This window comes from Mesoplodon mirus (assembly GCF_964341445.2).
Source record: "Mesoplodon mirus genome assembly, chromosome: X".
In the NCBI taxonomy this organism is placed as follows: domain Eukaryota; kingdom Metazoa; phylum Chordata; class Mammalia; order Artiodactyla; family Ziphiidae; genus Mesoplodon; species Mesoplodon mirus.
The window spans coordinates 15,861,670-15,887,529 of NC_138981.1; the positions used below are offsets into that span (position 1 = coordinate 15,861,670).

General features: G+C 42.7%; 1 protein-coding gene across 5 annotated transcripts in view; it reads left to right on the top strand.

The window, feature by feature from the left end:
- Positions 1 to 25,860, top strand: part of REPS2 (RALBP1 associated Eps domain containing 2) — a 238,102-nt gene that overhangs the window by 57,011 nt on the left and 155,231 nt on the right. For 4 of the 5 annotated variants that reach the window (XM_082609610.1, XM_082609612.1, XM_082609611.1 and 1 more), the window contains exons 2-3: positions 12,652 to 12,775; positions 24,011 to 24,159. In XM_082609610.1, the coding sequence (XP_082465736.1) occupies positions 12,652 to 12,775; positions 24,011 to 24,159 (273 nt within the window). Of the gene's footprint in view, positions 1 to 5,253; positions 5,326 to 12,651; positions 12,776 to 24,010; positions 24,160 to 25,860 lie in introns of those variants that run through there. The other variant, XM_082609614.1, reaches the window with a different exon arrangement.

The window sequence follows — 25,860 nt, forward strand, 5'->3', positions numbered from 1 at the left end:
AGGATCTACTGTATAACATGGTGACTGTAGTTGATAATGGTATTGTGTAAGTGAAATTTGTTTAGAGAGTAGAACTTAAGTGTTCTTACACACACAAAAAAGGTAAATATGAGAGGTGATGAATGTGTCAATTAACTCGATGGTAGGAGTCCTTTCACAGTCTATACGTACATTAAGTCATCACATTGTACACTTTACATATATGGCAATTTTATTTGTCAATTATACTACCTCAATAAGGGTGAAAAAAGCAAAATATCATTTTTAGCATGTGAATTATTGTATAGATTTTGCTGATATCTGAAAGTTGGCTCCAGTTGGTTGCTGTGGAAGTTTATAGTAATGTAGGAAGCCCTAGTTCAAAAGCTCCTGAAAATTTTAAACAAATGTATATAAATGGGTGGAAAATGCGGTGGGAGATACATGTGTGTTCTTTTCTTCTACTGGAACTGTTCACTGTTTAAGTTGGAATTTACTTAGTGTAGCTGATTAGTTTAGGAAAATACCTTTCTGCCTGGCTTTGAGCATATCTGCAGGATGTCGTGCATTGCTCTGGGAGGCAGTGTCTTATCAGGGCTTGCTAACCCTTTCTGTAAAGGGCCCGGTAGTAAATATTAGGCTTTGAGGGCCAAGAGGCAAAATTGAGGATATTGTATAGGTATTTATATGACAAGAGAGAAAGCAAACTTCCACAAAGTTTTTATTGACAGAATTCAAAATATGATAATTGAGTACAAGTTTTTTTTTTGCGGGGGGGATTAGTACAGATCTAGTAGTAAGAAGTATGGAATTTTTGTTTTGGGGATAACGTTTTACCTCACAGAGTTCAAAGTTAGTGTTCCGTGTCATCAAATTGACTGCAAATGTTCGTCTGTAAAAACCACTCTCAGCACATACAAGACCAGGCAGTGGGCCAGATTCGGCTCATGAGCATCAGTTTTCCAACCCCTGATGTAATGGAAAAACCTTTACATTTGGACCCAGGCACATGTAGGTCTGAGTACTGGCTCTGAACCTGTGACCTTGAACATCTCACTGAACTTTCTGAGTTGTGGCATTTATTTGTGCATAAACTGGAGGTAAGGACAGCCACCTCATGGAATAAATATCATCCCCATGTTTGTTACGATTTTTGTGTTAAGATTCCAGTTCTGTAGATGCTGATATAACTTAGCTAGACTTACTTGGAATTAGTATTGGGCAGAGTCAAAAGCTGATTTGTCAGGGGATAGAATTTTCAAATGGTCTCAATGTACTATGTGAAAATATGTTTTTGCAGTGGAGAGATCTAGCAGTCACCGTCTTAACCAAATGGCCAAACTTGGCAATTAGTGGTGGGATGTTTGGAAATTACGTACCCCTCACTGTTGTGTACCTCTTACTATATCACAGTACCACCTGTGTGGTGTTCTTGCCAGAAATGTTTGACTTGAATGTTATCCCAAGGAAACAGAAATCCAAAATGTGGAACATTCTGCAGGACAACTGGCCTGAACTCCTGAAAGGATTGAGTGTCAATGAAGAACGGAGGTGGCATTGTTTTAGATTAGGGAAAGACAGAGGAGACATAAGATAAAAATGTAATGCACGAACATTGATTAAATCCTGGATGGGAGAAGGGAAATTCAGTTCTATAGGCCATTTTTAAGACGATTGAGGACATGAGAGTGTGGACCATATGTTGTGTGATAATACTAATGGTGACTCCCTCAGATGTGGTGATGATGGGGGGATAGTGTAGGAGAATAGTCCTGTTTTGGTAGGTGAATAGTAAACTATTTAGAGGTGGGGGAGGGAGGAAAAAGAGGGAGGGAGGAAAAGGGAGTTGGGGGGGGATGAGAGAGAAAAGAGTAAGTCGTTTCATTCAGCACGGCTTACTTCCTGTCTTGGCACTGCGTGTGGTACTTTCAGTGGGGAGGTGCCCAGGATACTTTAATAAGTACTTTCAGGTATTAGTGGGCTTCCGTGTCTGAAATCACACGTGAGCCCTGAATGTCTGTCTTCTCTTTAACGGGATGAGGCTTTGGCTTAGGCATGTGCTGGGGCGCCTCATGTTGGGTGATCAGACCTGGGGGTTCATATTTTCTTGGGTGGCTCACCCAGGTCCCTCTGGACTGAAAGTCCCTCTTGATATTTAGAACGTTTACATGAGTGGGAAAGGAAAACCCAGGACAGTAGACCTGACTCTTCAGCTGTTTCCCGAGAGGCTGAGGTACAGCTTATACGCATGTACTTTAAATCCTCTTTATTTCTGGTTTCGAGGGGCCTCTGTGGAGGCTGGCGTCTCCTGGGGTATGCTAAGCAGAAGGAGGCTGGGGGCAGAAGGCCGTGATGAATCTTTAGCGCACTGAGTGGCTGGAGCACCACTGAGGGGTTCTAGATTGTGAGGCCAAGGGCCAGGGGTCGGGGGCGGAGGGCCAGGGGAAGGGGCCGAGGGCCAGGGGAAGGGGCCCAGGGCCAGGGGTAGGGGGCGGAGGGCCAGGGGAAGGGGGCCGAGGGCCAGGGGAAGGGGGCCGAGGGCCAGGGGAAGGGGCCGAGGGCCAGGGGTAGGGGGCGGAGGGCCAGGGGAAGGGGCCGAGGGCCAGGGGTAGGGGCCGAGGGCCAGGGGTAGGGGACGGAGGGCCAGGGGTAGGGGGCGGAGGGCCAGGGGTAGGGGCCGAGGGCCAGGGGAAGGGGCCGAGGGCCAGGGAAAGGGGGCGGAGGGCCAGGGGTAGGGGCCGAGGGCCAGGGGTAGGGGCCGAGGCCCAGGGGAAGGGGCCGAGGGCCAGGGAAAGGGGGCGGAGGGCCAGGGGTAGAGGCCGAGAGCCAGTGGTAGGGGACAGAGGGCCAGGGGTAGGGGGCGGAGGGCCAAGGGTAGAGGCCGAGGGCCAGGGGTAGGGGCCCAGGGCCAGGGGTAGGGGCCGAGGGCCAGGGGTAGGGGGCGGAGGGCCAGGGGTAGAGGCCGAGGGCCAGGGTTAGGGGCCGAGGGCCAGGGGTAGGGGGCGGAGGGCTCGGGGTACGGGGCGGAGGGCCAGGGGTAAGGGGCCGAGGGCCCGGGGAAGGGGGCCGAGGGCCAGGGGTAGGGGGCGGAGGGCTAGGGGTAGGGGGCCGAGGGCCAGGGCAGAGCGTGGTGCAGTCTGCTCCTCATTCTCTGACCCTGCCTGGTCCCTCCTAGCTGCGCAGGTAGGGGACAGAGCAGCTAATACTCTGTTATATTCCTGCAGGAGCTCTTCGGGCTCTGTGGTGTGAGATGACTAAAGCCCATTTAGCAGTCACTTGTAAAAGTAATTACAAGATGAGAGAAAGAAGAGCATTTTGGTACTATGGGCTGTGAAAGCCAATTAATTCAGCAAACATTCATTGAGCAACCGAATATGTAGTAAGCATTGTAAAGTATAAGTCCTGGGGGATACAAATGATAAAGATATACTCTTGCCTTGTGCTGGGCACTTGAGGGGTATGGGAAAGAGATGGGGTACACGGGAGACAATGACCAGAATAGTGATTTTGCTCTATTAAAAGGCTAGTGATGTGACAGAAAAGTAGTGAAAAGGACTATGGGAATACAGAATGGAATTGACTATGGTTTCAAAGATAAGGTTGGTCTTGAGGTGATTTGAAGAAAGAGTCTGGTGGGTAAAGACGTGGGGAGGGGGACTTTCCTGGTGGTCCAGTGGGTAAGACTGCGCTCCCAATGGAGGGGGCCTGGGTTTGATCCCTGGTCAGGGAACTAGATCCCACGTGCATGCCGCAACTAAGAGTCTGCATGCAGCAACTAAGAAGTCCGCATGCCACAACTCAGAAGTCCAAATGCCGCAACGAACATCTCATGTGCTGCAACTAAGACCCAGCGCAGCCAGAAGGAAGGAAGAAAGGGAGGGAGGAAAGAAAAGAAAGAAAGGAAAGAAACATTTAAAAACAAACAAACAAAAAAGAAGTGGGGAGACATCCAGCTTCCAGATGGGAGACATGCCAGGTGCCGAGAGGCCTGCATGGCTGTCCTGTGTTGAGAGGCCGGTTGGCATCTGGAGTGGCTGAAGCCTTGGATGCAGGAAGGGGAGGAGACAGGCTTGTTGGCAAGGTAGTTTGGGCTAGATGGGAGGGCCTGAAAACCATGGTCAGGGCTCTGGGTTTTACAAGAAAGGGCACGAGGAGCCCCGGAAGCCTGCTTGAGTTGGGGGGGGCGGTCTTGTTTTAATAAGATATCATGGAGGGAATGTGGAGGATGGTGTGTGAGGTCTCAGGAGTCTGGGGGCCGGACTTGAAGGAGTAGGTTTGTGAGCAGAGACTCTGAACTTGGGGAGCTGTGGTGGAGGGAGAGTAGAAAATAGGGGTCTGCTAATGTTCTTGGAGAATTCTTCCAACCCCTCACGCCAGAACTTTGAATTTTTAAATCTCTCTGAGGAAGTCTTTAAAAATACTTGAAGGAGGAAGCTTATTCAAACCTTCGAACAGTTTTGAAAATTTATTACATTTCAGCTCAGAAGGAAAGTATTATTTCAGGCAAACTGGAACGGGTGTGGACTGATTACTCAGCACAGCCACTTAATCTTTCAGAATTAGGTAGGAGGGAAGCTATTTTAGTGGCCTTCCATCTTCTTCCAGAACTTGGTCCAGGTTCCTCCCAAATGGTCAGTGAATTTTTCTGATGCGTGTCCAGCACCCCGACGGTTGAGCGTACATCTGTAGGCTGTGAGGAAGTTGATTTCATCCATTCCTTTTTTTTTCTTCCCATCTCTTGCCTTCCACCTGAGAAAACAAACATGAGTCCATAGGTTCTTGTTATGTGTTAGAACTTTGCACAATGTGTAACCTAAGATGGATCCAGCTGAGAGGGTTGCAGGTTTGCAGTTTAGACTAAAGAAGAGGAGTGGAGTCTTTTCATTTTTTCTTTATTTTGAGAAAATCTTGGCAACTGGGACTGTTTGAAGGAGCAGTTACATAAAATATCTCCTGCTAGTTGAGTATCTGGGATAAAGCACCACAATTTTTTCTTTAGATTGCATTAAAACATTTCTACCCACAATTTAGAACTTTTCCATGGAGAATTTAGACTTAGAACATTTTGAACCTCAATAAAGAAAAAAAAACTTACAGAATTAACCTGCATCTTGGACTGAGAAGTCTCAAGCTTACGAGATTCCATATGTAAGTTCCAAAGGCCTATAATTTATCATCCTTGCGGCTTGACTATTTCAGAAAGTTCTTGGCATGTCTCATGGAGATTTGGTGTACAAAGAGCAAGAAGAGTGGCCTATGGGCTTACCTCACTTATGTGTGTATATTCTACATTGGCTACAAAGCAGTGATTCTACCGGTATATGGGAGCAAAGGACAGATTCCAAGGTAAATGAGGCGGTTTACTAATGCCAGATCTGGGTGTTAGTCTTGAAGTATCATAGTGAATATTTTAGCAGCAATTTCAGTTACCTTTAGTTAAGAGCTTTTCTAGTTCTATGTGATAGTTATGGTAAAGGAAGTTTACCTTGATAATAAATTAACACTGACTGAAATATAGTTGTTAAATTGTTCATATCGCAAGGATTACAATTTCTTAATATTAAGGAATTACTCTGCAAGACTATATTGATGATGTTAGTTTTTTTTCATGTATAGGCAATCCTGTATCCAAAGATGTGTAATTTATTTATTCACAGTAAGGAATGTATTATAAAACTCAATTACTTGAGCTTCCCTGGTGGTGCAGTGGTTAAGTATCTGTCTGCCAATGCAGGGGACACAGCTTCGAGCCCTGGCTCGGGAAGATCCCACATGCCACGGAGCAACTAAGCCTGTGTGCCACAACTACTGAGCCTGCGCTCTAGAGCCCGCAGGCCACAACTACTGAAGCCTGCATGCCTAGAGCCTGTGCTGCGCAACAAGAGAAGCGATGACAGTGAGAACCCCGCGCACTGTAATGAAGAGTAGACCCCGCTTGCAGCTACTAGAGAAAGCGCGCACACAACAACGAAGACCCAATGCAGCCAGAAAAAAAAAAAAAACCTCACTTACTTTTTATTTGTGAGGGTTGCTTCATTCACTTGATGGAGAATTTTTTGGACTGTATCCTGTATGCCTATCCTTGCGCTAGGAGATAAATAGAAGTTACCCATTGCCCTTGGAGAGAAGACATTTTAATGGGAGCAGATAATTATAATATTTGATAAGTGCCGAAATAGACATTAAAAAGCTTGAATATGGAGAATTTCAAAATGTATACAAACATACACAGTAGGAGGATGAGCCCTCACAAACCTGTCACCCAACTTCAGGCATTTTCAACTCTTGGTAATGCTTGTTTCACCCATACTCTCCAGTTACTCCCTTTCCTCCTTTTATTTTGGAGCAAATCCAAGACAATAAGGTATCATGTGATAGACATTTATAGACATTTGAATAGTCAGAGAGTACACTGGGAAAAGAGACTATACCTGGTGACTTGAGAAGGAGCTACAGAGCAGTAACATTTGAGTTTAATCTAGTGGGGAATGAGGATGTTCTAGGTCGAGGTGAATGGGATGGAACCCAACAATTATTGAACACTGCTAAGCATCATATCAGGTTCATTTAGTACATTATTTAATTTTTTCCCTCATAGTCTTATGGGAGAGACAATATCTCTATTTTATCAATATATATGAGGAAACTAGATTTCAGCCTGACCAACCTTGACTTCAAGGCTGTTTAGTTTCCCATCTTCTGCGCCGTGTACCTTAGGCACAGAAATGTAAAAGGTCAGGATGTGCTTGGGAAAGCAGGAGAAGCTGAATGCAGCTACAGAATTGTGTGCATGTGTGTGTCCAGAGATGAAACTAGAGAAGCTGCTCAGGGCCAGGTTGTGAAGGAACTTTAATGCTGCGCTAAGAAGATAGGATTTTGTCCTGAGGTGGTGGGGATCCAGGCTGAGATGCCTTTAAGCATGAGAACAGTATTGTTAGCTTTTAAAAGGCAGGTATGCAGGCACTATGGAGGATGAACTGGAGTTGGAAGATGAGCTGAGGAGAGACTGGTTCGAGAAAATTATTTGTTCAACCACTATTTATTAAGCATAATCAACGTGGCAGGGAAAGGAACTGGTGAGTAAGACATACATCTCCCTGTTTCATGGAGCTTAGCCTAGTAGAGAATCAGTTACATGCAAATGGCCTATCGTGATGTGATTTTATAATAAGAAATATATATTTGGTCTTCAACCCAGTTCCTGGCACAGAGCTCCAAAAACCCTTGGGATTTCCTGTGATAAGAGCAATAAAGGTGTCTTGTTATGTTAACGAGGTGACTTTTGGAAAAGTCCCTAGGTAGCAAGGTTGGAGGCTGCTTCCAGGGGACCAGATGGTTAGAGGGTTGGAACTTTCAGTACTCCCCCCCAAGCCCCTCCCAAACTGGAAACCATACCGATGTCCAGTGGCAGGGGATAAATAATACTGAGTGACAACAAAAATGAGTGAACCGCAGTTTCACTCAACAGCTTGGAAGAATGTCACAAACAAGTTTAGAAACAAGCAAGACTAATCTGTAGTATTAGAAGTTAGGAAGATGACAGGTGGGTAGTGACTGAAAGGAGCTTCGAAGGGGGGCTTCTAGAGGCTTGTAAGTTTTGATTTCTTTCATTTTTTTGAAAAAATTATTTATTTATTTGGCTGCGCTGGGTCCTAGCTATGGCATGCGGGATCTTCATTTCGGCACGTGGGATCTAGTTCCCTGACCAGGGATTAAACCCAGGCCCGCTGCATTGGAGCGTGGAGTCTTAACCACTGGACCACCAGGGAAGTCCCTATTTCTTGATCTGGGTGCTCGTTATGTAGTTGTATTCAATTTGTGAAAACGCATCTAACTACATACCATACACTTATTTGTATGCTTTTCTGTTTGTATATTATGCTTTTCTATAGGGATATACTTCAATAAAAAGCTAAATATATAAATCATTGGAAAAAAGTTTAAGTTTCAAGAGCAACATTTCTTCTAGAAACAAATTCTGATAATAAGTATTGATGCCTCCTTGTACACCTTGAAAACTGACGCACTATTATATGAAAGTCACACTTTAAAAAAGAAACCTGTCCCTGTACAGTAATTTGTGTGAATTCTATTAAAAAATAAAATATGTCACGATGGCCAGGTGAGATATTAGGAAGGATTAAGGCATGGCAGAGGAGAAGATAGCCTTGATTTGGCAGATGGTTCTGTGATAGATGTGGATGTGGTTAGCGTCGAAGATAAGTTTCTGATTTGGGATATGGAATTGTTGATGCCAGCAACTGAGGCGAGGGCTGCTGGAAGATCTGCAGGTTCAAGGATATGTGGGGAGGGGCAAGTGAGTAGGGCTTATTTAATTTATGTTATGTCTAAGATGGCTTAGGGTGTCCACGTAGAGATGTCCAGTACGGTTTTGGAAAAGTGCATGAAGTATCTGAGTTCTTAGGTTTGGAGAGAGCGGTTTGGTGATCATTAGCATTTGGATGGTCACTGAAGCCTGGGGAAAGAATGAGATTACCAAAGAGCAGTGATTCTCAACCTTGGCTGCACATTAGAATTACCTTGAGAGCTTTACAAAAATACCCATGCCTGGGCCACACCACTGACCAATTAAAGCAGAATCTTTGGGGGTGGAGGCTAGGTCTCTTTATTTTTCAAAAGCTCCTCAGGTTATTCTAATTTGCAGCTAGAATGGGAACAAAATAAACAAGTAGACCAAAAAATTAGACAATGGCATGTTTATTGAATGGACACTATTGTGGGCACTACTACTTTAGCCTTCGTGAGGTAAGTACCTGTTTACACTTAAGGGGAGACTGAGGCACAAGAGATAAGCAACTTGCCTTAGGTTATACAGGTAGCCGGTTGGTGCTAGGGCCAGGATTCACACCTAAGTCATTTACTCCAAGAACTGTTCTCTTTACCATAACACCCTATTGCTTCTCCACTCAAGAATGAATCTGGGGCTTCCCTGGTGGCGCAGTGGTTGAGAGTCCGCTTGCCGATGCAGCGGACGCTGGTTCGTGCCCCGGTCCGGGAAGATCCCACATGCCGCGGAGCGGCTGGGCCCGTGAGCCATGGCCGCTGAGCCTGTGCGTCCGGAGCCTGTGCTCCGCAACGGGAGAGGCCACAACAGTAGAGGCCCGCGTACCGCCAAAAAAAAATTAAATAAATAAATAAGCTCTTAATAAATTATTAATATTATTTTTAAAATAAATATTGTCATACCATGTAGAACTGAAATTATACTCATAGGCTTATCTCTTAAAATAGCTGAAAAGAAGTTGAGAAAGATGGAAGGAACTGCAACATCTAGCTAGTCTTTGCTTAACAAACCTTCACTCTCCATCACCCACCAGCTCCGAACACTGATCAAAGAAATGGGTCCTTTTTCTGCCTACGGATCAGCTACATAATTTACATAGATGTGGATGTGAGGCACGAAGGGGTTAAGTAACTTGCCATAGATCACACATCTAGTAAAAGGCAGGGCCAACGTTCAGAGGGTGTTCTAAAGGTGCACGGTTCTTAGCATATGCTAAGCATTTGGTAACTGTTACGGGAGTGACTCAGCATATATAGCCACTGGATAAAGAGACATCAACATCTTTTTCTTACATGTTTTGTTACATGTGTTCAGTGGAGGGGGGGTTCCTTTGTTCTGTATTCTACTTTACTAATTCTCTCAAGTTGCCTTTCTTATAACCAGTGTTCAGAGTAAGGGAATGTGTGCCAGGACAGTGTAGTGGTTAAAAGTGTAGGTTCAGGGCTTCCCTGGTGGCGCAGTGGTTGAGAGTCCACCTGCCGATGCAGGGGATGCTGGTTCGTGCCCCGGTCCGGGAAGATCCCACATGCCGCGGAGCGGCTGGGCCCGTGAGCCGTGGCCGCTGAGCCTGCGCGTCCGGAGCCTGTGCTCTGCAACGGGAGAGGCCACAACAGTGAGAGGCCCACATACCGCAAAAAAAAAAAAAAAAAAAAAAAAAAAGAATGAATCTGGGAGGGTTGAGACTTTGGAATGGCAGTGTGAGAAACTCAGCAGATCCTCTTTCCAATGAAACAGCCTCTTAACTGGTAAAAACTGTAAAGGATAATCATTTAAAGTCTCTGGAAATTGACCTGAAGACATACAGCAAACGTAGAAACATTTATTCAAGAAAATCTCCTAAATCTTAGTAAGAACAGTGAGCCAGCAGCCTTTGAGCCACGACCTCTTCCTCTCCCCACCCCCACCAGTGCCACATGGTGGAGGCTCTGTTTTCGGTGCATCTAGCCGAGAAGACAGGACTCACTCCCCCCAACCCCAGCTCATAGTTTAGGGCTAGGAGAGGCGGACTGTGGGCTACTGAAGTACCAGAAGTACCACCAGGAGAAAGAGAGAGCGGGCCAGAAAAATATTTGAAGAAATAATAGCCAAAAACTACCCGAGTTTGATGACAAACACTAGTCTTCACATCCAAGGAGCCCAGCTCTGTCCTGACCCCTTCTGTGGCTGCCAGTCTCACTGTGACTGCAGGCTGGGGTTGCCTGCAGTACAGTGAAAATACCTGGAATGCGGGTGGGAGAGAATGGAAGTAAGGCCAGTTAAAATGCCACAAAGCTTGCTGTTCTTCCTGAGATTCAGCTGTTTTTCTTGAATAAACACTCCCCGGATTGCTGCAGACTTTTGGTTAATTTCCAGAGTTGTGTCCATTTTAGTTGGTTTCTCATTGCTCTGATGGAGGAGAGAATTTTTGGAGACCCTTATTCTGTTATTTTTTGTTGACATCCCAGTTGAATTTTAATAGGAATTTTCTTCAGATTACTTAGTGTCTGTTTATAGTTTGTTCTGAAAGTGTTTGTGAGGTTAATTATAGGAAATCTAAACTCTATCCATAAGACCAACTAAGAATAATAAAAAATGCACAGTGTATCTTTATAGCAGAATATTATGCAGTTGTTAAAGCGGTAATTTTAACTGTGCGCTAGAGAAAAATATTCAGGGGATGATGCTAAATGAAAAGCAAGTTGCGGGCCTCCCTGGTGGCGCAGTAGTTGAGAGTCCGCCTGCCGATGCAGGGGATACGGGTTCGTGCCCCGGTCTGGGAGGATCCCATATGCCGCAGAGCGGCTGGGCCCGTGAGCCATGGCCGCTGGGCCTGCGCATCCGGAGCCTGTGCTCCGCAACGGGAGAGGCCACAACGGTGAGAGGCCCGCATACCGCAAAAAGAAAAAAAAAAAAAAAAGCAAGTTGCAAAATAGTATGTGGTATTCTATTTTCATAAAGTTTGAATAAGCAACAAGAAAAACAGGTGTGTGCTATATATATATGCTGAGAACATTTCTAGAAGAAAGGTATAGTGTTTTCCTCTGGGGCACAGGGAGTGGGGGTGCTTCTTACTTCTTCACCCCCACTTACTATTATTTGAACTTTTGAGTATCTGTTACTTTGAAGTAACTTTAAAGAAGTCATTGAAGGGAATTCCCTGGTGGCGTGGTGGTTAAGAATCCGCCTGCCAATGCAGGGGACATGGGTTCGAGCCCTGGTCCCACATGCCGCGGAGCAACTAAGCCCATGCGCCACAACTACTGAGCCTGCGCTCTAGAGCCTGTGAGCCACAACTACTGAAGCCCACGCGCCTAGAGCTTGTGCTCCGCAGCAAGAGAAGCTACTGCGAGGAGAAGACTGCGCACTGCAACTAGAGAAAGCCCGAGCAAAGCAACAAAAACCCAGCGCAGCCCCCCCACAAAAAAAGTCATTGAATATTTAATTAAACTACCAATAGGGCATATCATGTTAGTTTAAGGTCTGCAAATGAAAGATTGCAATATCTTGATAATATTTGTGTGTATGTTACTTTTTTTCTCTGAAGTGTGCACTCAAGATGTAATTTTAATGTTTAGGAAATCATTTTGCTTGAGAACTTGAAAAATAATGAACTCAGGTTTCCCCGGTGGTGCAGTGGTTAAGAATCTGCCTACCAATGCAGGGGACATGGGTTCAATCCCTGGTCCGGGAAGATCCTATATGCCACGGAGCAACTAAGGCTGTGCACCACAACTACTGAGCCTGCTCTCGGGAGCCCGCAAGCCACAACTACTGAAGCTGCGTGCCTAGAGCCTGTGCTCTGCAACGAGAAGCCACCGCCAGGAGAAGACTACGCACCGCAACAAAGAGCAGCCCCCACTCACTGCAACTAGAGAAAGCCCATGTGTAGCAACGAAGACCCAACGCAGCCAAAAATAAATAAATTAAATAAATTAATTAATTTTAAAAATCATTAAAAAAATGAACTCACTTTTAATTTCGATCAACTAGGATAATCCACAAGTAGTGGTTATGACTAATCTGTTCTCTTTTCACCCCAGTGACTTCTAGACTTTAGACTTTGTATGTTACAATCCACCCCCTGAAAAAGTCACTGTTTTGTAAGAAGCTTAACAGCCATCTTTTTGTCACCTTTATTTTTATCTTTGAAAGAGGAGGAATAATCACCCAGTCCTGAAACATCATGCGTAGGTAGAATTGAATTATCCAAATTGAAAACCTCCCTGCAAACTGGAGGAAAAAGAATCCAACCAGCGTGTACCCGTAGGTTCTCCAGGGACTTTTTGATTAGTTACCCCATGAAATCCTTGAGATTTCATAATCTATTTTGTCTCATTTTGCTGTTATGAAATGGAGTTTTTAGCATCCCTTCTCTTGTCTGTTTTCAGATCACAGAACTCTGTGGTGTCAAGCGGGTTGGTTATTTTGGTCCAACACAGTTTTACGTTGCCCTGAAATTAATTGCTGCAGCACAGTCTGGCCTCCCCGTGCGGATAGAGAGTATTAAATGTGGTAAGTATCTCCCATTGATACATTTTATTATCCATGACAGGTTTCCTGTTTGTGAGAACTATTTTTAGTGGGTTTAAGGCCTGTTCTATAAGCATTTGTGGAATTTTTCCTTTCTTCTAACTCTTCTTTAAAGTAAAATAAAACTTACCAGGTATCTTAGTGTTTTTTTTTTTAATGAGAAAAAAATTCAGAGAGTGACCTGAGATTAGTTCCTTTTAACTCACTTGCAGTTAAAAATAGATTTCGTTCTTTAGCCGGCAGAAGTTGGGATGGGGATTCTAGAGCCTGTGGCAAAATAATAAGACCGTTTAATTTTCCACTCGAGGAATCTATAATGTCGTTTAAGGCTCTGTTAGGGCTGAGTAACTGGGAGAATTTGAGTGGAACTGCCCCTTCTGTCTCTCTTCTTTCCCTGCCAGGCACGTCAGGTATGATCATCTTTTAATCTCCCAATTCCCAAAGCACTATTTTCATGATTGTTAAGTACTCGGGGGCTACCAAAAGTTTTGCAGAATGAATTTATCTTCTCAAAGCTTTGATTTACCATTTTCTTACCTTGCTGTCCCTGCCCCCAACCCACAACATACTTGAGCACTTAAACCAAAAGTAAAGCCCCAAACTCTTAGCATCATTTGCACTGCTTCAGTACTGGTTTTACCAGGCTGTTTAAAGAAGGTGATTATTCAGTGGATGTGCTGAGGTCCTTTTTGAGTTCACTCTGATATGAATTACTTTCCTATGGCCACACAGCTATGCAGGAACTTTGTCCTTTTCCTCATTTTTTTTTTTTTTTTTTTTTTTTTGCGGTATGGACCCAGCTGCTCTGCGGCACGTGGGATCCTCCCGGACCGGGGCACGAACCCACGTCCCCTGCACCGGCAGGCGGACTCTCAACCACTGCGCCACCAGGGAAGCCCCTCCTTTTCCTCATTTTGAGATAAAAATCACTCAGCTGTTCCTACCTGTTCTCTGAAGTCCCTGGTGGACCTCGACGTGGGTTGAGGATTTATGGTTCGTCCATGACAACCTTGTAGGACAGCTGCAAATAGCAGAGAACATTCTGATCGCTTGACTATGGGAAATGAAGCCTTTTTACACTAACCATCAGGAGGCCGCAATCATCCTGCTAACATTTATTAAAGGCTTAGTGGGTGCCAGACACTGTCTCATTTAGTCCTCATGACATCTACCTAAATTAGATAATTGTGTCAGTTTCCATTGCCTTCGATAAGCTGTGATAACAAGTACCATTGAAATCTCAGTGCCTAATGGAATAAAGGCTCGCTTCCTGCTTTGCGGTGGGTCAGGTTGAGTAACTTGCCTAAGGATTGTAACGTTTTAACCAGGAGCTCAGCCTCCAGTTCCCATGCTCTTCATTGCTATGCAGAGTAGCCTCTTCTGGATGATTCTTTCTGTTTAGTAAGGTGCTGACTCTAATCTGTAATCCTGGATGTTTTCCGAATGGGAAAAAAAAATCTGACCCCCAAAGCATCCCTCAGTATTAGAAAATTTGGTTCCAAAATAGGTTTCATGATGAAGTATTATTTCAGTGGCTGGTTTGCTGTCTAACGGTCACTGCTATCATTCATTTGCTGTGATTAGTTCAAAGTTACAGCTCACTGAATTTCAATTTGTGGTAGGCAGTGATAGTTTCCATTCCATTGTAAACGGTCATTAAGCTTTATTGTAGTATCCCCCAACTTCATCTTCTGGAAGAGTTAAGAGCTGCTTTGTTGTATAAAAGAATAAACTTCTGACACCTTTGTTGCTTATATCTGGTTAGACTGAAGTCTTTTACCTGATTTGTGCTCAGATCTACAGCTTAATTTCCTGGAGGGAGGGGGTGGAAGGGATGGACTAAGTTATCACTTGTGTAAAGGATTAACCCTTTTCCCAAATACAAGGCTTTCTCCATTGTATTTTATAAATCCTGATGCTGCCTTTTACCTCTGAGGGTTTAAGTATACTCAGAGTTAATTCCGAATTTCCTTCCTTCATTTAAAGATTTATTAAATGATAGTTATTTGCAGTCAGCATATGTTGCATAAGGATGAGGGCAAGACTGGGCCAAACTTTGAGCTGCTACTTAGCATTTTCCGATTTGTTGCTTTAAATCCATTAGCTTAATGTTTGATGACACAAACCTTGAAGGCCAAAGAGAATGCTCTCTGAGAACCTAATCTGAAAGGCTACTACCTTTAAAAGGCCCTGTCACCCCCAAGCAGTTGTGAGTCTGCCCCTCCTTTTGTAAGAGTCATACCCTTATTTCATGAATGACATGTGCCTGTGTGTATGTGTGTGTTAACCTGTAACCCCTAGCCGTTCCCATTTTGCTGAATACCCCTACCATATGCAGTTGCTTAAGCCAGGAACTTAAAAGCCATTCTTTTTTTTTTTTGATATTTATTTTTTCTTATTTTTTGGCTGCACTGCACAGCATGTGGGTAGAAGCCCTTCTTTTTTTTTTTTTTTTTTTTTTTTTTTTTTTTTTTTTTTTTGCGGTACGTGGGCCTCTCACTGTTGTGGCCTCTCCCGTTGCGGAGCACAGGCTCCGGACGCGCAGGCTCAGCGGCCATGTCTCACGGGCCCAGTCGCTCCGCGGCATGTGGGATCTTCCCAGACCGGGGCACGAACCCGTGTCCCTTGCATCGGCAGGCGGACTCTCAACCACTGCGCCACCAGGGAAGCCCTAGCAGCCCTTCTTGATTCCCCCCTTTCCCTCATTCACAATATAATCCATCAAAATCCACTGCCCATTCCCTCCATGTCTCTGCCTCTGCTGGACCAGGCCACCTGCAGCCACACCTGAGCACCACGATGATTTTGTCATTGGTTTCTTGGCCTTCTCTCTTCTCTACTCCAGTCTCTTTTCCCACACAGCGGTAAGAGTGATCTTTTCAAAATAGCCACCAGATCATTTTATCCAGCTTCTTGAAACCCTCCCAGTGGTTGCTTGTTGTACATAGTGCTATGTTCGGAGTCCCTACACTGATCTCTAAGGCCCTGCATAACCTAGTCTCTGCCTACTTCTCCGTCCTCATCTCAAACCTCTTCTTCTTGCTTGCAGTCTGTCCCCCAGCCTCACTGGCCTTCTAGCCATTTCTGGGCCACCTCTTTTCCTGTTGTAGGAAAGACTATATGTTATGTCGACGTGTTGGGTTGCTAGCGGTCTGTTTTCCCCTCTCTCCTTCCCATGCTGGCTCCTCCTCCTTATTCTTCAGGATTCCGAGGCTGTCCCCACCATCCTATCTAAAGTATGTCCTGTCAGATTAATTCATCAACAAAGGAACCAGCATGTAGTAAAGCTGGTTCAAGAAAGTCAGAAGTATTTATAGTCATGGAAAGAAAGAATGCTGGAATAAGATTGCTAAATTACATATAAAATTGATTAATGCCCTACAGCACAATAAAACTGTAACTGGATTATTATACTGTTTTCTAAGATAAAATTCATTTGCATTGCTGTCAGACAAGAAGTATTTGTTAGCTAACAGTTTTCTGCAAGTTAATATCTACCCTTTCAGTATTGTAAAATGCCTAATCAAGAGTAAATAGTAACTTAAAAAGCACACATCCCTAGGGAATGAGGTACTCCTTGGATGGGCCCTAATGCTAGATAATGTGGCAGGCCCCTCCCTACTTTATTCTCTCTCACTGCCTGCTCCTTCATAGGACTTTTATCAGAGTTTGTAAATACTCCTTTACAGGTTTGACAAGTTTTTTGTCTGTCTTCCTCAGCAGTCTGCAAGTCCAAGGGGAAGGGAGGGGCATCTGGTAATCCCTGCACTGAGGGGCCTTGTGGGTACTCAGAGCATGTTTGTTTGAATGAATGAATGAATGACTGAATGATTGAATGAATGAAGACATAAATGCCTATGCATGGGGAGCGAGTCTTAATCAGCTGCCACTCTTTATTTTTTTTTTTTTTTTTTTTTTTTTTTTTTTTTTGCGGTATGCGGGCCTCTCACTGTTGTGGCCTCTCCCGTTGTGGAGCACAGGCTCTGGATGCGCAGGCCCAGCGGCCATGGCTCACGGGCCCAGCCGCTCCACGGCATATGGGATCCTCCCAGACCGGGGCACGAACCCGTATCCCCTGCATCGGCAGGCGGACTCTCAACCACTGCGCCACCAGGGAGGCCCCAGCTGCCACTCTTTAAACTCAAACATTTGGAATTCAGGTTCACCTGGAACTCCTGAGGGATGCCTACAGAAGTCATCTTTCTCAGGCTTTGATTCCCACCCTCGTCTGCACTTGAGAATCATCTAGGTAACTTTAAATGCAAAATAAAAAATACAAGTACCTGGGGCCACCTGCAGAAATTATCATTAAATTAGTCTCAGGGGTGTGGCCTGAGCGTGGGGGGTTTTCAGAGCTCCCCAGGTGATTCTTCTGTGGAGCCAGGGTTCAGAGTGACTTCTAAAGACAGCTGGGTGGAGTATTTTCAGGAGCTTTGCTTAAGCTCTGAGTACAGATTTGGTCACATCAGGGCCTGAACTGGGGGTAGGCAAGAGGCGCCCAGGGTGTATAACTAACTGTAGGGGATGCTCGCTCCCCGGGCCCTGCAAGTGCTGACACTGCCTTTCCAGGGCCCTGAGAGGGCTGGCCCCAGGCTTCTCTCTGGCCTCACCCTAGTGGGAGCTGGGGCAACACGTTTGGTGAAAGCTGACTTAGAAGGGCGGACGGCGGGTGTGAAGTTCAGGGCCAGCAGAGAATTCCTGCAGAGGAAACCACGTGTGAACATTTGCCCTGGGAGCTCCTGTACCTTCCTCCTTTCCGAAGACAGGCCAAGAGTGGGTGTGAGGACCGAGGGAAGGTGTAGCAGGGTCAAGAGTAGGATTTTGGGCCCCTTTGGCAGTGTGAAGCTTGTGGACCCCTTCTTGGGATAATGTTTTTTTTTTTTTTAATTTTTTATTGGAGTATAGTTGCTTTACAATGTTGTGTTAGTTCTGCTGTACAGCAAAGTGAATCAGGTATATGTATACATATATCCCCTCATTTTTGGATTTCCTTCCCATTTAGGTCACCACAGAGCAGTGAGTAGAGTTCCCTGTGCTATACAGCAGGTTCTCATTAGTTCTCTATTTTATACATAGTACTGTATCTATGTCAATCCCAATCCACCAATTCGTACCCCCCCCCACTTCCCCCCCTTGGTAGCCATACGTTTTTTTCTCTACATCTGTGTCTCTGTTTTGGAGTAATATTTTAAATGTGTACAACGATGTGGGATTATAAAGGAAACCAATTAAAACTGACCCTTGAACAACTGGAGGGTTAATCCATGTATAATTTATAGTCGGCCCTCCATATCCGCGGTTCCTCCACATCCATGGACCCAGCCAACCGCAGACCGTGTAGTTCTGTAGTATTTACTCTTGAAAAATATCTGCGTATAAGTGGACTCACAGTGTTCAAAGCTACGTTGTTCAAGGGTCAACTGTATTTTGAAATTAAAACTGAAATATTTAAAAAAGTTGTTATATAGCAATATACATGCTTCTTTATTAATGTATTAAATAAAAGATCTGTGATCCAAATAACTAGCATACTTTCAGAACAGTGATGAACATAAACAGTACTTCAGGATGTCCACAGCAACTGTAATGTGATATAAAAATATCTGATTTCGGCGGGTGACAAAGTTGCAAGCACTGCTAACGATATTACAGCAGTTAATTGCTTACATTCATAATTGAAAGAAATGCTAACTTATGGTTAGGGTAGGGAGAATAAAGATGTAATTTACTTTCTTATCCAACATGACAGACCCCTTGATTTTTTTCCACAGCCCCTTTAAAGGGGAGTCTCTGAACCCCAGTAGTGCAATAATGTGATTCATGTGGCTTCTAGGGCTGTGTTCCTCATTCCTGACCTGGTGGTAGTCTGGCACAGTCTATAGGTAAAGGAGAAAGAATTAGGACAAAGGAGTGAGTTATTTATAAAAGGAAATGTGTTCAATTTTAAGATAGTTTTTTTGGTTTCCTTTTGTTAAATGCTCTTTTATGAAATTGATAATGGATAATTGTAACTTACCATCACCCCTCCAAAAAAATTATAAGATCAGCCTTCCCACACCAGCCTTCACCTGCTCATCTAGCTATCTAGCTTCCCATTTCCAACTTAGCAACAAGTTTTTCCAAATTAACAGGTGGATAGTGCAGGTAGGCGATTATAAGGCTTTGATCAACCCAGGTTTGGGTTAGTAAGACCAACCTGATGTTTTTCCAAAGTAACTTAAGGAAAATGTGTGGGTTCGGCTTCACTTTGGAATTACTGAACATCGTTGTCATTAATTTTTGTTAACCTATAAGTAACTGGTATAAATGAATAGGCGACGAAAAGTAGTGGGAAGAGAAGGGAGCCCCAGGAGGCCAGGAGTGTTGTTAAGGCTGTAGCTCTGCCGCCATTTTGCTGCATGAGTAAGACAAGACCCACCCTCCCCTTCTTGGGCTCAGTTCCTCACCTGTAAGATGTGGATAATTCCAGTAGATTTTCTCTAGACCATTTCCCCCTCTGAAACGCCACAGTTTCAGCCTGAATGTTCAAACCTGCAATACAAAGACTATTTTAATTTTCAGGATGACAGTGTAGCCTAGTGGCTAAGAGTGTAGGCCCTAGCAGTAGACTACCTGATTTTGAATCCCTGCTCCATCACTCTTTATTTGTGTACCCTCAGGCAAGTTTCTTAATCTCTTTGAGCTGAAATGGCTCACGTGGAGAAAGGGGTGTACCAATAGTAGCTGCCTTGTAGTGTTTTTTGGCCAAGCATCTAAACTGTGCTGTCTCATATGGTAGTCACTAGCCACGTGCGGCTGGCTACTGAGCGTTAAAAATGTGTGTAGTGCGAGTGAGGAATTGAATTTTTAATTAAATTAATAATTAATTTAAATTATTTAAAATGTAAATTAAAAACTCAAGTAATGTAAAATATTTTTCTATTAAATGCAACTGTATTGTTTTAGTAAGACTACATTTTACTTGAACCACTGTATTGTGTAACACAGGGGTCAACAAACTTTCCCTGTAAAGGGCTAGGTAGTGGATATTTTAGGCTTTGTGAGCCATGTGGCCTTTGTTGCAAATATCCAACTCTGCTTCAGAACTGTGAAAGCAGAAGTGGACAATACGTAAACAAAAGAGTGTGGCTGTGTTCCAGTGAAACTATTTATGGACATTGAAATTTGTATTTCATAATTTTCATGTCCTGAAATATTTTTCTTTTGATGTTTTCCAAACATTCAAAAATGTAAAACCCATTCTTTTTTTTAATGGTAATACTATTTTTTAAAACTGAAGTATACCTTGATGTACAATATTATGTAAGTTACAGGTATACGGTATAGTGATTCACAATTTTTTAAGGTTATATTCCATTTATAGTTATTATAAAACATTGGCTATATTCCCTCTGTTGTACAATACATCCTTATAGCTTACTTTGTGCATAATAATAGGCAGCAGGTTGAATGTGGTCCATAGGTATATCCCCAAGATAAATGAATTCATGTCTGTCAAAAACCATCTATAAGAATGTTCACAGCAGCTATATTCCTAATGGCTCCAAACTGGAAACAACCCAAATGTTCATCACAGGAGACTGGATTTAAAAAATTTCAATATATTCATAAAAAATGGATTATTCCATAGCAATGAAAAAGAATGAATTATGTCTTTGGATGATTATGTGGTGCATTGGATGATTATCACAGACAAAGTGTTGGTCAGAGAAGGTGGTCACAAAGATTAATATTGTATGATACCATTTTGTGAAGTTCTATAATGGCAAAGGTAATCTGTGGATTTAGAAATTAGAGTAGGTTGCTAAGTGGGACAAGGCGAGGGGATTAACTAGAAAGGGATATGAAGGCAAATTCTATATGATGGAAATGTATCTTAATTTGAGTGTTTGCTGTGAGCTTACATATACATTTGTTAAAAGTCTTCAGGTGGTACACTTAAGCTTTATATAAATCATCCCTCCATACAAAATACTTACGTAATTTAAGAAGAAATCAGTTAGTTGTTAACATTTAACATTATAGTATTTCTTAGTCAAATCCAGATTTCTGGCCATAATGGTCCATATTCCTTCATAGCAACCATCAGCCAAACTGTGCTGTTCCAGTAGGGTAGCCAGTAGCCACTACTGTGGCGCCTGAGTGCCTGAAATGTGGTGTATCTGAATTGAGGTCTGTGGTACAGGTAAGTACACATGGGGTTTTGAAGCATTAGTCTGAAAAAAGAATGTAAACTATTATATTAATTATTATCTTGATCACATGCTGTAGTCTATAACATTGGGTTAAAATATACTAAATTAATTTCACCTGTATCTTTTGTGCTTTTTTCAACTTCAAAAATTTTAATTGTGACAAAATATATAGAACATAAAATTGACCATCTTCACCATTTTTAAGTGTACAGTTCAGTAGTGTTTAGTATATTCACGTTGTTGTGCGACCAATCTCCCCACCTTGCAAAATGGAAACTCCGCCCCCCCTTAAACAACTCCCCACTCCCCTTCACCCCGGGCCCCTGGCACCCACCATTCTACTTTCTGTTTCTATGAGTTTGACGATTGATCCCTCATGTAAGTGAAACGATGCAGTATTTGTAATTTTGTCACTGGCTTCTTTACTTAACATTTTTTTTGGTAATGTAGCTACTACACAATTTACAATAATATATGTGGCTGACATTATATTTCCAGTGGACAGCGTGGGAGGACACTGCACAGCAGCTGCCACTTTGTAATTTGCCATTTGTTACTGCATTTATGCTGCTTATGTTTCTTTTAATGGATTGAGGAGATTGAAGTATTTCTTATATTCATGGCTCCATCAAACATGGGAAAACAAAGGATTTTTTCCCTTAGAGGGTCACATGTATAAAAAAGGAGAGGCATAGTTTTCTTTGTGGAAGGGAAAAATAGTCATTTCTATTTAATATACAAAGCATTTCTGTGTTCAAAGAATACAACATAAGATGCCATTATGAAACAAATGATTGCTGTGCTCATTGTGTCCTTGGCCCCTATCAGTATTTCATTTGAACTCTTGATGTGTTTCCTGGTATTAATTCAGTTTGGGAGAAAAGATTCTAAACAACTACTACAAATAAATCTTCTCCTGTGATTACTTGACATAAATCACTGGATAGCAGGTACTTTACTGTTTAATTTTCTAATAAAGTTGCACTATTAAATTTGGTGTACACATGACTAGGAGACAACATTTAGGCTGAACATCGACAAACTAGAGTTTTACTTTTCACTTTTTAAAAGCTTGCAGCATTAAAAAAAAAAAAAGCTTGCAGCAGCTTAAGAAAAATAGCACCTTCATTAAACTTTTCAATGATAGGGATATCATTATATATGGTTACAATTCTGTTAAGTGAGAATTGTTTAAAACCTTGTAAACAAAGAAAGTACGAGAGAAATTCAGCTGTATTTTGTCTTTTGCTATCTGGGGGGAGGGAGGTTCTTTCCCAGGTGAACAGTTCTGGAGAAATGCCATAGCCAGGGAAGGAGAATGTGTGACGTGACGGTGTCCTAAAGGACAGCTGGGGGCTCTAGTGTAATAGTTGATATTCATCAGCTGGGTTTGTGTTCCATTGTTCCCAGAGTTATCTGTTGAACACCAGTGAAACGCTGGTCAGGGAGCTTACAAATGCCAAACATTTACTTCTTTTCTCCCTCAAATAGGGCTTGGAAGTAGCATCATCCTCTCATGGGCAGATTAGAGTGCAAGTTATTTTATGTGATCTCATTCCATGTTTTTTAGATCCTTTTTGCAGACTGAGCTGAAACAAATACCTTTCTGAGAAGAGAACCATAGGATTAGCTGATATTTGATTTACTAAGAATCTAGACTTTCTTTTTTCTTGCCTTTTTTCTTTTGAAGTCCATTCCTGCCTTGAGTGTTGGAGAGCTGCCATGGTTAGGGAAGAGTAAAATATTAAAAATGGTGGCCATCCTGTCTTTAGAGGAAAGTCTTGTTTTAATTTTCCAGATTGGTTATTCTATTTATGTCTCTTGGGCCCTTGACTGATTGATCACGCAGGGATTTGTCATATTGCCTACTTCTTTAAATCAAATGTGGACATAGCAACTAAAAATAAACATGATGTGGATATTAGAGAACCAGGGGCCTTCTTTGCCTGGGGAGCTGGGATACTGCTTGCTGTTGCTAAGAGGTTTTCTGGCTTTAGCACAGCTTCAATCATTGGAAGTGCAGCTGTGTTTTTGGAAGAGGGAGCTAAGGGAAGGCAGAGGCACACTGATGAGTATTACCCCGAACAATGGATCCAGATGCAAATCATTATGCCTAATCCAGAATATTATACCCATTTTTGGCATTCTTGTGCTGTGTTGTATGTGATTTGCTGTGCTGAGAACTCGAAGTGTGCCAAAGTATCATTTCTGTTTTCAGAATAGTTTTGTTAGAAATTTGAAAGCTAAGTAAATATACCAGACAGTTGGGTTTCAGCTCTTTGTGGCATAGAGTGTAGCTAATGGTTTTGACAGTAGAATCTGACTGAACGTTGGACTGATTGCTCTAACTTTATACCATTTTTCTTATTCCATTATGAAAAGACAACTGAAGATTGAGTGTGAAAATTCTTTAAGCAATGACATAAGGTGAGAAAGTGTTGTATGCAGTAAGTTTGTCCTGGGAATGAGGGGCCTTTCTGTAGGTCAGCAGCCCTGGCTGGTGAAGAGCCAGCTCTGCCACAGATGAGCTGTGTCTCCTTAGCTCCTTCTGGTCTGTTTCCACATCTATAAAAGGAGGCTAATGATCATCTTACTGTAGTGAGTTGTGAGGATTAAATGAGTTAATATCTGCAGGTCTTAATACAGTGTCTGGCATATAATAAGCACTATATACGTTCTGCCTGCTACTGTTTGTCACTTGATACTGATTTCTACGATGTCACATCCTTTATCTTGGTGCAGAACTGAAGGCTGAAGTGGGAGATCTGTCCAAAACCTGAATTTGTTCTGCGATGATTCAACAGCATTTAAAAATGTTGAGCCAGGATACCGTGTTAAACTGTAGCATTTTTCTATTATGACATTATTATAGGAGTCCTCATTGTGTTGAAATCAAATTTAATCTATATTTAGTGTTCTGGAATTTTTCCTCAAAAGTGACTCATCTTTTGGCCATTGAGTTCCGTTTTTTGCAGTTTTCAAATAAAGTCTCACTTGAGCTTCTCTGATTCTGCTCCTAAAGAACTGCCGCTGCCTCGCTTTATGATGTCAAAAACTGATGCTGAGATCCGGTTTGGGAACATGGCTGAGCTCCATGGAACTAAAGTTCAGATTCCATATTTAATCACAGAAAAAAATACCTTCAAAAGAATGGATGATGAGGATAAACAGGTAAATAGTCTGATCAGACATGTCTGTTTGCTTTTGACCATGAATCCTCTCACAGAGCAGTGCCTCTTAGCTGCTGTCAAGCTTCCAGTGAATTGCACCATCTGGGTTACAATTATAGACTTGGAAGTGAGCCAGTAAAGTTTCCTTGTAGCAAGAAGAGGCTGATGCATAGAAATTACCATGAGCCACCTATGGGCCGTTCAGAGCTTACTTTAATGTAGAATTGTGTCTCAAGTAAGGCTACTGATTTAACACACTTATTTGATGTCTCTAATCACCATTTCCAAATGGGTTCTTCGAAATGTAACTTCTAGGAGTTTTTAATAAGTCCTTTCTTCCAAAAAAACCTGGAGGAAAGGTTTCTCTGGTTAAATATGTTTGGAGAATGCTGCTTCATGGCCTATTCTTGGGGGAAAGGCTAAATACTCAGTCTTAGACGTTCACAGTGCACATTAGCACAGTAAAGGCCTTGAGAAGTCCTGCAATAAAGAGACCTGGAGATCGGCATGTATTAACTTCTTTCACCAGGGAATCCCTTCTTGGGGAGCATGTTTAGAGTGCCATGTTGGGAAATGCTGCCATTACATGTGTAGCCGGAACAAGAATAGGGTGGACGGACTTTTAAAATTAGACCACTATTTGCAATAGTCAGATAGTGACTGGTAGAGACCAAAGTGTAAATTCCAGATGAGTGAGCTTATCAAGAAGAGGTAAAATAGACTTACACATTAGTGAACCCTCAGGGCATCAAGGTACATCCCATACTTCCAATGAAGATAAGATACTGAATTATGCATAAAAGTCAAATTATATTCAATTATAGTATCTTCTATAAGGAAGAAAAATCTGTTATGTTTAGGAAGACCAATCAAAATTTTTTCAAATGCAAGACAATTAAAGGATTAAGTCGGAAAACTAATGTATATGGCTCACCCTGATAATGCTGGATATTTGAGGTATCGTTGCAGAAGTTTCATATTTAAGTTAGGTGTAGCATGTTCTGTTGCTTTCATAATTCTCATGTTTTAAACTCGTTCTTCAGGGATTGATTGATTGATTGATTTTATTTTATTTTTTTTAGGGATTTAGATATAAAGGTGTACAGGCGCATACCTTGGAGGTAGTGCGGGTTCGGTTCCAGACTGCCACAATAAAGCGAGTCACACGACTTTTTGGTTTCCCAGTACATACAGAAGTTACATTTACACTATACTGTAGTCTACTAAGTATGCAAGAGCATTAGGGCTAAAAAAAACCCCCAACGTATATACCTTAATTAAAATACTTTATTGCTAAAAACTGCTTTCATCTTAGCAAGTTACTACTGATCACAGATTACCTTAAAAATACAATAGTAATGAAAAAGTTTGAAATATTGTAAGAATTACCAAAATGTGACACAGAGACGTGAAGTGAGCAAATGCTATTGGAAAAATGGTGCCAATAGACTTGCTCGATGCAGTGTTGCCACAAACCTTCAATTTGTTAAAAAAAAAAAAGTAATACCTGTGAAGTGCAATAAAATGAGGTATGGCTGTATCAGAATCTTCAGCCAATACCCTTTGGCATGTTTTCCCACCAGCATTTGGAGAGGAATGAGGGTCCACTATCCCAGGATGGTTGGATGCCCTGGGAACTTTCCAGGCCCATCCCCTGGCTGCGCGATTGAGGACACATCCTTCCACTTCAGGCTGGGCTTAT